The sequence below is a fragment of the Chaetodon trifascialis genome, chromosome 21, assembly GCF_039877785.1.
Source record: "Chaetodon trifascialis isolate fChaTrf1 chromosome 21, fChaTrf1.hap1, whole genome shotgun sequence".
NCBI lineage: Eukaryota > Metazoa > Chordata > Actinopteri > Chaetodontiformes > Chaetodontidae > Chaetodon > Chaetodon trifascialis.
In genome coordinates, this window is record NC_092076.1 from 10,763,420 (window position 1) to 10,777,965 (window position 14,546).

Here is a 14,546-nt window from a genome sequence, read left to right on the forward strand (position 1 = left end):
TTCTGAGTTCTGGAGGGAAGCAAGAAAAGCTCACGGTAATAGAGACATTTAGAAATGACAGCTTTCAGTGAAGGAAACCTGAGCATCACACATATCGGTTTTTACTGATTAGTGTATTTGTGAGGTCAGTTTCTTTTCAGTACAATTCTGGACCCAGTTAAATGTCCAAGAAGAGGTTAAACATCTCATCTGATTAGACAAAGCAGCAGTGAAGTAACCCTGTGACTCAGGATGAATGGGTAAAGAAAACAAACAGATGAATGGTTTTCCTTCATATTCATCGAGACATAGATTCTCCATCCGACTCTAAATGTTGAATAAACGCTTTGTGGCAAAACATTTCTACGGTTTTGTCCAAGAGATGTGGCAGCTAGTGAACAGAGAATGGAGGGGTGGATGTACAGTAAAGAGAGAGAAAAAGAGGGATCAGATCAATAAAGCGCAGATGAGGGAGTCCCACGGGAAGAAGCGGGGTTTGTTGCCATCTGGCCCGACTCTGGCACCGCGCAAAATGAACCCAATCTTTGATCCAACAGGCGCACGACGAAATGAAGGATATCTGCACCAACTCACCAGCCCAAACCTTTATTGCACATGATGATGCCGCTTTGTTGAACTTGTTGTTTACCAAACACACTACATAACAGGAATGCACCGCCGGCACTGCAGTGCTCTAAAGGTTCTCTCTAAACACAACATGATATCACTCTCATGCCAGTTATTGGTGTGAGTGCTCTCAGAGTAATTTAAAGGCTTACTCGACCAGTCATGTGATGCCTCTCCATCTATTACAGTGCATTAGAAGGAAAGCTCACAAGCAGACTGTGGATCACGTTGCCCGTGTTGTTTGTGCTCCTTCATTGCTGCTGCTGCGTGAGTGACAGGTGGTCTCCTCTTCAGGCCAGTGTGGGTAAAAAAAAAACAAACTGAAAAACAACTGTCACATGTTGAAGATGAATATATATGAGCACACGGGAGATATTATCATGAAATATAAACATGGGACCTGAACATGTATGGAGAGCTTACCGAGACTGAGGTATATGTAGATGCATGCTAACACACACCCACACGCATGCACACACAGACCCACACAAGCGTTTTTCCACAGGACCGGCCACCTGGAACAGAATCCTTTTCTTGGAACTTGAGATGGGACAGTGAACGTCTCCTGGACCACCCATCCTCTGTCCTCTCGCTGGTGACAGATGGTCAGTGTGTGTCTTTGTGTCCATGTGCTTGCATCTGTGTGCATGTGGCAAAAAAAAGATTTTTTTTTTTCACATCCACATTTCAGTGAAATCTCTGCATGGTTTTTTTTTTATTCTTCCACTGAACACTAAAGCACTCCTCACCATCACCACCACCATCTAAAGCGTTTTAAAAGAGTGATTTCAGATGGAATAATCTCTCTTTCTCTCTCTCTTACTCTATACATTCATACATTATTTATCCATGCATAGCAACCCAGCTTCCTCTCTCTCCTGCCCCCATGTCCCCCACTGCCCTCAGCCCTTATGTGGTCTATATGAATCACTGTCTTGTTCAGATGATACGTGTAGAAATGCAGCTCCTCTATCTTAAAAACACACACACGTGTGTGTGAAGGTCAGGCATGTTTTAAGTCTTTCACAGTAGAGATCAGCCTGCACAGACAAACAAACACCTGCCATGTTTGAAAGACGAGTTAAACTGGAAGTTAGGATGTGTTGATTTTGGAAGGTATCGTTGGATAATATTAATGAACATAGAGACATTTTTTGAGGGAATTTAAAACATGATATTGCAACTTTCACCTTTAATATAAGCCATTTTACACAAAACATGAATCTCCTTAGTGAGCTCAAGACCAATTATTAACCTTTTTATAAATATATAAAACAATGAGAGCATCAGCTGCTGGAGGTTAAGAACGTAAACATTGTCATATTATTGTATGATTCCATATTTTCACAAAGAAATTATATTCAACTATAACCCACTGTGCTCCACCTGCTGAAACATTATTGAGACAACAAGTAGAGCATGTTTTAATGAAAATAGATTATGCTCTTTAATGGGCTTTATTATTATGCCAGGAAGCATTCTGCCCTGACTGGTTTCGTGCACTTGAACATACCAGGTGTTTGAGCTGTAACATAACAATTACAGTGAACTCCATTCAAAGAAAGAGACAGAGAGATACAAGAGCATTTCTCTTTGCTGCAGGGAAATTCAGTTTGTGAAGACCGTGCACCAACATGACAGATCTCAAACCTAACAAACAGCTTTGTCAGTCGTTAAAATCAACTTGCTGCTCTTCTGCATGTAACACACTGAACAGGGTGACATGTATTGTCATGACCTGAAGTAGAACTTGATGTGCTCCCAGGTTTATTTCTGGCCAACATTTGGCCTCAGGTGTCAGCCTAATCCAACAGCAGGTTGTCTCTTCTTATGCATAAAGGCAGCAGTGTTTTCCTGTGAGATGACTTCAATCCCACAGATGAATTATATTTAACATAGGGTGGACAGTATCAGCAAGAACATCAAATTTTTAATCCAAGTTTATTTGTGGATCAGTTCTTGCATGCACGCTGCTGCATACATTAAGTAAACGAAAACTTGTGTGGATCTCAGATTACTGGGTTAAAGGTGCATTCACACTGTCGGTGTTGATGTCTGCATGTCTTCAGGCACTGATAGTCAAACAAGGTCAGTCCAACGCTTTTGGGAGACAAAGTCACCAGGCATAAATTGACAGAAAATCTGATGGATCTCAATTTAGAACTTGCTCAAAGGAGTAAAAGCTGGAGAAAAATGATATTTAATCAGATCTTGGTTGCAGTGAGTCTTTCATTCAGTTGGCACTGGTCTGTAAACCGCATCCGAAATGGACAATTTACACAAGACTTAATTTGTCAGGTGATAAAAATTTAAGGTGGTTGGTTTTTCCGACTCAGCAAGAACATCCCAGTGCTTGAAGCTGTTAGGGTGTGTGTGTGTGTGTGTGTGTGTGTGTGTGTGTGTGTGTCTGTAGTGGGCGTGGAGAGGGAGGGAGGGAGATGGCTCCTTCCCTGAAGCCGTTGAGCCGAGCGCGTCTGACACATGAGCCCAGTAGGAGAAAAGCGCACAGAGCCGAACATCCAATGGGTCAATCTCGGTGAGTTTACTCACTGACTGGATTCTGTCTGCAGCCACAGCTTCTGGATTGAGTGCTTACCCGCGTCGGCACACACCTGGTGGCGGAGAGTTCTTTGGAGAGTTTGTTTTTCTTGAAGAAAACTCAGAGCGCACGGACGCGGCGATGACAGCCGAGTTTATTTCACCTCGAAGTCACTGAGACCCGCATCCTGCTGCGCTGCATCCGATCCCACTGACCCCTCTGGGAAGATACAAAGGAGATAAAGGATGAATTCCGCTTTCATAGCAGTGTTACTTGGCGTGGTGAGTAGCTCCTGCACAGTCAAAGTGTGCGTGAAATGATTGCCACAAACTCAACATGGATAAATGTTCCAGTGCGCGAACACCTGCGCAAATGCGCACAGCCAGAATAGAGGATCGCTGCTGCTGTTGTCTGAGTTTTAGGGAAACCTTCCATCACCCTTTGACAGGAAATTCCTTAAAGAAAAAAACCTTAAAGGCTTTTCCTTGCGTCGAAGTGAAATTTAATGCCTTCAACTTACTTTACGACATATTAAATCTTCACGAGTTTGATATCCTTTTAGTGTGCTACTTGTTCAAATATCTGCAATAGATCCTTGAGGTGTGGAACTTAAGAATCCGTGTCCTTGCACCTGTCTTGTCTTCAGTGTGTCAATGTGAAGCACAGCGGATGTATGCAGCAGCCGTTCAGGTTGACACTTTACAGCTCCGCTTGCTGGATGTGTAGTTCCACCCTTCTCAGTTACATGTGGCCCCACAGCCTGCAGGACAGTGTGGCAGTGGTCTCTGCGGAGGAGCTCACCAGTAAACTGTGCGTTAACTGATAAGACTTTACTATTTTTCCCCCTCCATTAGCAGAAATCAACAGCAGAAATCTTGAGAGGATGCATGGAGCCGCAGCTCACAATCTCCCTGATTTATCTCTAAGTCCCTCGAGGCCATGTAGGCCCAGGAAGGAAATTTATTTTCCAGTGTCTTCGGGCTGACAGGACATGGTCAGTTCTATGGGCTTGTCAAGGTCCTGGTTTAAAAACAGGGCTGCTTCACTGATACCTGACAGTTGCTCCCACTGATGGGTATGCATCCTCTGCTGGCTCAGCGCATGCAATATTGATACAGCCTCAACCCCCCCCCCCCACCTTCATCGCTCCTCTCCTCCTTCCACCTCACATCACTCCCTTCTTCTTCTCTGTCTGTCTCTTCCTCTCACTTCGTAAGGAGGTGATGATTCAGCATTGTTGTGGAGGGCATCAGCTGTAGTGTCTTTGCCACCCGTGTTCTCACAGCAGTTCATGATCCATGCTTGGATTTAAATTAGGCCCAGCTCATTGGAAGGCTGGTATAGTGGGCACGCTAATAGCTTAACAAGCGCTGACAGCTGAGGTCCAGAGGTTAAGTGCCTCCAACTGAAAATTGACTGGAGCATTAGTAAGATTGGTTGGTGCTCTGAAGTTATGTGTCCAGATGCTTCTGTTTGCTGCTGAGTGTGTGATCAACTTGCTTTTTTGCTCCAGGGAGATCGGCTGACAGAAGTTGAAGAGTGCAACCCCCAAGCTCCCGTCTAAAAACCAATTACAGGAAACGTGCAAGTCGAGCTACAACTTGCTAAGTGCGGCGCATCCTTTCCTTTCATTCCACAAGCTGTTTGCTCAAATCACATTACCCATTAATTCATCTGCATGCACAGCTCAGCAATCATTAGTGATGCACTTGAATCTCAGTTTTCGGTCTGTGAGACGTTTTGGTGTTGCACCCACACCCGGAGCTAGAATGGGGTCAAAAGAAAAATAAGCAGAAGGCAAACGCAAGAACAGTTGGAGTCATTTCAGAAGTGTCAGTCAGACATTTCAGAGCAGGTTTGTTCACATATGAGGTTGTTTATGCTCGTGTGCGCAAATGCATGCGTGCCAGTGGGCGTGCACAATATATAAGGGGGCAGGTCAGGAAGCAGGAGAGGTGTGAGCACGTGAGTGATTCATCTTTAACTGAATGCTTGTTGCATAAAAAGTGTGTGAGGTGGAGGGTGCGTTGTGGTGAACACAGAGAGAAACGTCACTGTTGTCCTGAAGGCAGAGAGTGAAACATTTAATTGCTGCACAGTCATATCTCAATGTCAACTTTTCTTTTTCCTTCTCTTTCCCGAAACTGCGAAATGTTTAGATATTATCAGGCAAGCCAGAAGTCACCCCACAAAGCCAAAGATACATTCTTGATCATCGACAATGTTGATAACTGAATAGACTTGGAGGTGAATGGGTCGTGACACCATCAAGGGCAACAGGGAGACGTGTGTGTGTGTGTGTGTGTGTGTGTGTGTGTGTGTGCGTGTGTGTGTGTGTGTGTGTGTGTGTGTGTGTGTGTGTGACTATCTGCGAGCTGACTCAGAGGTGCCTGAGGGGGCACTTGATGTTTTTTTTAAAGCTCTCTTCTCCTGTCAGCAGCATTCCACACACACCTGAACTCTGACGCATGACAATTTATGTTGATCGTACCTCCTTCACAGTAATGCGCCCCTCAGCATGCACACACACACAAACACACACACACTCAAAACTTTCTTTTGTGTAGCTTTTGCCTCCTGACGCAATGTTCAGCTGTAAGAAGTGAGCCTCAAACAATATTCAAATCACCGTAGAGTAAAATGACTCACATGTTGCTCATGTGTCTGGAGGAAGCTGTAATATGCTTTAAAATCTCACCGCAGCTACTTTTTTAATGAGATGTGGGATCAGAACAAGATATTGCTGTCTTTTGCCCTCTGATCTGTGGCTTGTCTGCCTGCAGGCAGTTGTTTTTTTAGGTCAGCCTCATAACTGATGGCCTAAAAACAATCACTCCTCATGTATCTGGAGCGAATGAAAGACAGATTTCTCCTCTGGCTCGGTGTCAGAGGGCAATCACTGCTTTTATCAAGGTTTGCTTTGGGGTCAAGGTGTGCAGAAGATAAAAAAGACCCGGTGCGAGGAGGCTAAGATTTACTGTGATATATAATGTAAAAGATCACACAAACTCAAGGGCAAAACACAGAGTTTGACATCCACGCCCAGGCGTGAGTGTGCAAGTGTGTACATCTTCACCTGCCAACGGCCAAAACAATAAAGCACTCAACAGGTTACTGTTTGAGGAATGCAGAGCAGACATAATCCAGATTTACCTGGTCTGACTGTGTGATTTCGTGTATGCTGGATACTGTATCTGTGAATTTAGATGTAGGCCCACTTTAAAAGTGCACACATTTGATGCAGGATTAGAATTCAGGTTTAATGCTGAGGAGGGTCTTCAGGTAAGAGCTGTAAATAAGAGCAGCATAGCAACTCACCAGAGCTTACATTACAGATCCCCTGCATGAACGATTTGTAAGCAGTTCAGCCAAAGAGCGATTTTTCCTCCTTAGATAGTTTCATTTGAGTACTTTTCGGTGCCCAATAAGGAAAAGCTATGTCGTATTTTCATAAGAACACAGGAAATAGAGAAAGAAGCTGCGACAACGGACAGTTTTGCTGCTATTTCTTCTTCTCTGTAACACTGATCAATGCACAACCCCTTAGATTTATATCTCAGCCTGTGGCGAGGTCCTGACTTCTAGGCTGGGAACCAGTGGCTCCAAAATAAATGTAAGGGGATGCAGTGTGATGAAAGGGAAGAGAAAAAAATCTCTCAGACTATTGTTTATTTTGCCTTTCTTGCTGTTGCTTTTTCTTATGAAATACAGGATGTTTATTTTTACCTCTTTCGGGCCCCTGAAAATAATGGAAATAATGGAAAAACACTCTGTGGCTGAAGTGCTCACATTGCACAATACTAGACTTTATTAATTAAAAAAAAGTCATTTTTGTGTGTGTGAGTATATTATTATTAAGGGTACTGCTGAATTTAAATGCTTCTTTGTTTGTCCCTCTTTGAGTAATCTCTCTGGTGATTGCCAGGTTGGGGCTCTGGCCAATCAGGAGGATTGTTTGTCGGGCCAGTATACGACCAGTGGGGAATGCTGTGTGCAGTGCCAGCCCGGCGAGGGCGTCGTCAAGCCATGTGGAGCCACACAGACTGTCTGCGCCCCCTGCCTTGACAGTGAGTAACACAAAAAACAGCTGTATGATTGTTATGTGAATTAGAATAGAAGACAATCATGCAGAACTACACAAAAGCACGTGTACATTTGAGCACTGCTGAACGAGCCGTGTCGGTGACATGCCCTGATGCAGAGATAGTGACACACAGACACGCACATCATGTCATGCACTCAGTTCTGGTTTTGATATGTTGTCCAGCGCTACTGATTTAGTGTTTCATCAGATGCAAAAAGCATTAAATGGTTATCACTGTGACATCCTCTCTGTAAGTTATGTCCTCCTCGCACAAATCCTCTACTGTACTTACTGTCCCTGGAGAACACACATGGTTCATGGTTTTGGACTATTTGAGTTACAGTAGGCCTAAGTATGCAGGGTCATAAATTACAACAATGTTTAAGTAGGATCCAAAATTGTGTTGCTGACCCTTTAAAACAGTAAATAAATCTGGACGATGATGGTTTCTGTAGTTTTTGGCAAACATCTTGTTTTAGTATGACATGCTATTTTCTTTCATCTCGTAGTAGAAGTTGTATTTGTTGAAGTTATGACTCAGGACTATAAACACTAGTCTACACGCAAATGTGATGCATTCAGCTAAGCTTACATCAGCATGCTCACAGTGACAAAGTTAACATACTGATGTCTAGCAGGTATAACTTTACCATGGTCCACATCTTACTTTAGGCAGTCTGCATGCGAACATTGGCTAATTAACACTCAACAAAGCACAGCTGAGGTTGACGGGAATGTCATGAGTTTTGCAGGAATTTGGTCATAAAGTATTAGATAAATTTAGATTGTGATCTAAAGATGGCACTCAATCAAATTTTAGGGGATTACCAAAGTTAGAACAATTCATCTGAAGCAAAACAATCAACTTCACAGTGGTGTGTGGGGAATAGTTAGTTGTTGGATGAACGATAACTTCTGTCTGCTAAATTCAACTGATTTCAACAGTTTGTTAGAATACAGAACATAATAGACCTTAACAATCAGTTTGGATCAGAGGAAAGGTTACTTCTGGAGAAAAATGATGGGTCCTCAACACTGCGTTTGAAAAACATAAACAAATACTCTGCAGATTATATCCTAAATGAAGTCTTAGACTGATTCAGCTGCATGCTAAGGAGTAAAGAACCTAAGTGTGTTCCAGCATCACTGCCCTCCTCATGGCCCTGACCATTTAGGGAGAGAAGCTGTGTTGGACTGCAAGACTTTATGAGGACAGTGATGTTGAGAGGATACAACAGTGGGACCAGTTCCAAATGTTGTTGCAGACAGAAAACTGCAGTGGAGGATATTTAGAGCATCAGACAAGTTGTTATGTCACAGTGATTAAGAAGTAAGAAGTGTAGACTTTGATTTGGTAAACATGACTGAGGACTGAAGGCTCAGGAGGATATTTAAGGCCATGTGTGGGAGGTCAATTTCTGCCTCAGTGTTGGGAAAATAAATTTAACACATTCAAGGCTTTTTGTAACTTTATCATGTGAGGTCAAAGGTCGGCTTGAGCCTGCAGAGAGCAGGATTGGTCCTCAGCCAGTTCCTGCGCTGTTCCCAGAGTTTTCCTTGTATAAATTCTCTGGCTATCCTGCGTCCAGGCTAGGAAGTAGCTGTAAACCTCCATGGGTCAGTGAAGGATGGCAAACCATGAGCCAAGGAGCCCCACGTTCAGATGATGATTCAGAATAAAGGTCATGAGAGAAGTCACAGAGAATGTGGACATGGAGAAAATGATTTACTTGTGCATTTTTTGCAGGGCTTCTTAGGTTTTGATGTATGTTTTTATAAGTGTTTCAGATGAAGTGTTATAACTCTTCTATACATCTTAATAACATTGAGACAATATTTTTGCCTTGTATAATAACATAAAGTCATGGACTTCTTATGATGCATTTTTTCCTGTTCATTTCCTGTGAAAAACCTAATGTTTTAGGCTCAAAATGATTTTAATTAACGACACCAGCTGAGTCTCTGAGGTTGCTGCTTTCTGTTGCACAACATGCAGGTTTTCAGTGTGATAATGTTCACTCTCACCATGCTTGTTCTGTTCAGACATGAACAAACACAGACTGTGACAGGCGCTCAAAACTGCCATAAGGCCAAACAGGCTCTGCTCTGACTCATGGAAAAAGAGCAATGCAACGTAGATAGCTCTCTATCAGATAACACCATAATGATATTTTAAGAACACATCAAACATATCGATTAGATCACTAATGCAAGCTGATCGAGCTGAAGTTTCTGTGTCTCCGTGTGTGTTTGCAAAGGCTTTTTAACAACAACTTGTTTTGATGTCTCAGCCATCAGTAGGTTATTTATTCTCCTACCTGTTGACCATCTGTTGAAACACTGATTGTCCAATCATGGTTTAGTAAGCATAGCTAGACATGGCAAGTTTGTCAGACTTTGGATTTCTCCATGTTAAATTGGTATGCAGAGGGCTGTAGTAGTTTGGATAATGCTTTGTTTTTTTTAATGTCTCCAAAAGCAAAAAAATAATTAGCACAAGTGTAAAGAATTTATTATAAATTGTGTCTTGTGTCAGTGGTAAGCTACCCCAGCGTTACTGTAAAGGGCATGTCATACTATGCTGAATTTGGGGTATTTTACACTCATGCACCTTTAGTATATTATGTTTTATGTAAGTTCTGTGCATATTATGTATGCAGCTGTCAAGTGCATGATAAACACACTCTTTATAGGATTATAGTTTTCTCAGATTATCCGGAAACATTAAAAAATCAGCTGGACAGAGTTTTCAACCCAATGAGTTGCAGCTTCAGCATTAGCTTATGCTAGCTAGCTGCAGCTAAAACAGTCAATTACTGGAGATTCTCAGCGTCCTGGTTTGAACTTTTTACCGAAAGAAAATTGTTGTAACATCTATTTCGTAGAATATAAATACAGAAATATTTATTTGACTTACGCTCATTTTGTTCCTTTGAGGTGCTAACAAAGACTCAGGCAACCCAAAACATTTCATCTCTGAAAATCTTTCTTCCTAATTTTCTTTCAACATCAACTCCCATCCACCATAGGGCAGTATGTCTTTATGTGTGTTGTTTCAGGCATGTGGCCCACAGTTAATAGCATCTAATGTGCAAAAGCATCCACTTATAAGACACAGACTGTGGTTTCCAAACAGCATTCAGGCTTCATTTAGTACAGATAGTTAGCAGGGGCCTGGCTGACAGGCTCAAGAGGACAGCCAGCCGAAACACATGGAGGAGTTTGGATGAATGAACAGATGAGTGGAGATGAAACAGAGAGATCACAGCTGTACAGCAGGAATGGAGACAAGGCGAACTTCTCAGCCAGCAGCTAATGGTTCAGACACACACACACACACACACACACACACACACACACGTACAAACTTGTCCAGGAAAACACATTTTTAACCACACACACGGAAGCAGACACAAAAAAACTCCCACACATACACCCAAAATGCACACACACACACACACACACACACACACACACACACACACACACACACACACACACACACACACACACACACACGCGCGCCTCACACTGAGCAGCTAAAGTCAGGAGTCCTTTTATGGGTGTCAAAAACAAAGTGAGGGATTGAATGTTAGACTAGAGGCGAAAGTACTGTTATGACATGAAATGCTGAGCCAGGAAAAGACCGTCTGCACCACCTCCATCACTCCCCCCCCCCCTTCAGCCCCCCTCCTTCATGCTGCAGGCTAGCGTTATTAATGTACTGACTTGCATTATTGATGCATGGCATTATGATAATGGATCTGAGAGTACTCATGGGGAGGAGGGGGTGAGGAGAGTCTGAGTGTGTGTGTCTGTTTGAAGAGAGAGAGGGTGTTGCAGGAGATAATGGGGTAATGGTGGAGGGACAACAGCATATGACTGGCCACCAATAGGCCCGCATATGAGGGAGGAACGATAGATTGTGCCCTTCCTAAAGACATAATTAAGCAAAAATGTGAAAGGCCACATTTGACACCATCAATTTAACTGCACACACATCCATCTCAAATGACACAGTCTCTGTTTTCCTGCCGTCTGTCCATTTGTCTCAGTGGATATCTCTCCTCATCTCTGTTTTAATCTCTGCATGATCAGAGCTTTCACCGTGGTTGGTGGGCCAGCGACGCAGACCCAGAACTTGATATGCTGTGAGGCAGTGAGCTGCAAAGGGTCTACGACCCCCTCTCTCCTCCATGCAGTTTAGTTCACTTTAATTAAGTTTAGAGCTGAAATAGATATGAATCTGCAACATTTTAATAATAGATTAATTCTGTTAGAGTAAAGAAATTAAGCCATTTTAAGACAAAATCCCAAACATTTTCTTATACCAGTGTGTGAAATGTAAAAATTTAGAGATTTTCTTTTTCCTCTATGAAAATATATTGAATATGTTAAGGTTTTGGACTGTTGAGTGGACAAAGCAAGCTGGATGAAGACACTTTAGGCTCTGCAAAGTTATGATGGAAATGTTTCACAATTTTACATTTTGCAGACAAATCAGTTGAGAAAATAATCAACAGATTATTAATATCAATGGTTGCAGCACCGCTTTAGTGTAGGCAAAGGAATCTTAAAGCGGCGCCTCAACGGACAGACTGAGACAGGAACATAACGATGAGATCTGGAGAACACAGCTATAGTAAGAGCTTTTAATAAGGTGCAGTAACTCACACCTGGGGCGCACTGCCTGCGTGAGGAGTGTGTGTGTGCATTGATGAACCGCTTGCTTTTCATTTTGCTGCCCGCGTAAGCAGCTTAGAGCAGCCACACAGTTGCATGAGCAGTGCGACGCACATGGCTGCCAGGGGGGGAACTTCCAGGTAAAATGAAGCCGATGTGGAAGTACCAACATTGAGCCATAGACCCCTCATATTAAAATGACCAACTTTACAGCAGAAACAAACACATGCAGCCTGGGACAAAAAGCTATATGTGGCATAATAATAATGTTAATAATATGTTACTTTAGTTAACTTATGGATGTTATGTAACATATTTGTGCATTATACGACATGCGGAAAGCAAAATATCATTGTGATTACATGTGAAATGATGTCAGGCATCAATCTCTTATTCATACATGATTTGATGAGACCAGGCTGATCAATCGGTCTGTTGTCTCCATTACTCGATTAATCATTTCGTCTATGAAATGTATCAAAATACTGAAAAATTCAAACAATTTCTTAACAACTAAGATGGTTGGACCATATTGAGAGTTGTAACTACAGAATATTTGGCATTTGTGATGCTGATGATTTTTCTATCAATGAACCAATCGATTAATCACTTCAGCTCCTCAAATTAAATAAAATGTGTTGTATAGAATAAGTCTGTCAACAGTTTAGACATAGTGTGTGAGAGCTTTTGAGGTCATACTTTCACACAGACACACACACAGACAGACACAGACACAGACACACACACAGACACACACACACACACACACACACACACACACACACACACACACACACACACACACACACACACACACACACACACACACACACACGCTGCTCTTACAAATAGGTCTGTTGCATAATTTAGCATGTTTCCCAGTTCTCTATCCAGCCGAAATACAATTCCATAAAATATGCAATATTGATTGTGTCCTCTGTGGATTTATCTGTCCTAGGAAATATTTCAGGTATGCAAAACATTTAGGAAAATGTGTGATGTATGTAAATTCGTCAGCTAAAGATACTTTCTAAAGGCTATTGCTGCTGCTTATACTTACGCCGCAGTTACACATACAGTAATACTTCCAGAGCACTGGGTGGGCTGCATGTTATATTCACTGGGATTGTTCATTTTCTCACAAAGAAAAAAAAACACAATTTGAATGATGCTGTAATCACATTTTGCAACACATATCTAAAGGTCAAATCGAAAAAGAAGAAATGATTTCTTGCTTTCGACTTTTTGTTTCAAACCGTGGAGTGGAACCAGCCAGTATTGTGCATATCCTGTGAATGCTTTTGAGTGGCTAAGAATAGCTTAAGATAACAAAGTTTTCTCTTTTCTGCCTTCTCCTTTCAGGTGAAACCTTCTCAGAAAACTTCAGTCACACAGAGAAGTGCCAGCCCTGCACAGTGTGCACAGGTCTGCTCCGCATGAAGGCGCCCTGCACAGACTCCAATGATGCCACCTGCGTATGCAACTATGGCTTCTATCTGAATGAGGTGTTACAGCGGTGTGAACCCTGCACCAAATGTCCTGAAGGCCAGGGCATGCTGTACAGCTGTGACTTTAACCATGACACGGTGTGCGAGGAGTGCAACGGGGACACTTACTCGGACCAGGAAAGTTCTCGGGAGCCCTGCATCCCCTGCACCACCTGTGATGAGGGGGAAACATTACATCCCTGTACCTCTGTCACTGACACCATTTGTCAAGGTAAGACTATGATTGCCCACAGGTTCATAGTGAAGTGCACATCACGCCACAGTGTACTTGTATGGACATGTTTACACACGTGAATTGGGCTTGCTGTGTATGGGAAATACATTTGCTCGTATATACTGTACAGGCTTGACAGTGATATCAATCTTCTTGCCTAACTCAGGTAAGAAAGTTCAGTGTTTCTTTGAGCTTCAGGGGTTCATTTGCTGTTTCTCACATGCATTTGCTGCCATTTATACCCAACATGGAACAAAAAACGAGGATGCAATATGACTGACAAACCCCTCTCACATTGTTGTTGGTGCATTTTTTTAGAGTAACAAGGACGCTGTTTCTGAGGCACATCACTGATGTCATGTTTCAGTGTCACATTAAGTTTAATTCTTTCCGCTGTATTGAAGTGACAGCAGATATTGATGGATATCTCTAATATGTCTGTTTTTTCAGGAGTTTTTTTTTTTGCAGTTTGGCTCATAAATAATGGACTATTAAGTTTGAAACACTTAAAACACTAAACGTCTTGTGAAGCAAGGCATTCATGAGATTTTTTTTACTCTGAGAAGGAAAAAAAAAAGTGATCCTCTTCTTTTAACGAGACAATTAATTCACTTGTTCGGAGATTTATTTTTCAGCTTTTTAGCAAATGGCTGCGGGACGATCCTATCCAAACACTTGGCAAGTTTATCGTGAACGTCTGTGCTGAGCCAGTAAAGTTGAATGATGGGGTGTATGGCCTGGGGTCACGGTGGCCTCAATAGAATCCATGTGGGCACATATTCGCCGTCCAGCACTGCCCGGACAGTGCGATGTGCTGGACATCCACATTGTCAGCCATATAATCAGATCATCTCAGTACGACATTGTGGACATTGTTGGCCCATAGACCTAAATGCCACGCCGAAGCTGGTC

The 14,546-nt window shown here is 42.5% G+C and overlaps 1 protein-coding gene across 1 annotated transcript in view; it reads left to right on the forward strand.

Annotated features, from left to right (window-relative positions):
• The first annotated feature begins 3,085 nt into the window (after window positions 1-3,085).
• ngfrb (nerve growth factor receptor b) overlaps window positions 3,086-14,546 on the forward strand; it is a 30,079-nt gene continuing 18,618 nt past the window's right edge. Inside the window, exons 1-3 of the mRNA XM_070991471.1 lie at window positions 3,086-3,426; window positions 7,071-7,212; window positions 13,275-13,631. Coding sequence (XP_070847572.1) covers window positions 3,391-3,426; window positions 7,071-7,212; window positions 13,275-13,631 — 535 coding nt within the window. The 5' untranslated portion in view covers window positions 3,086-3,390. The remainder of the gene's footprint in view (window positions 3,427-7,070; window positions 7,213-13,274; window positions 13,632-14,546) is intronic.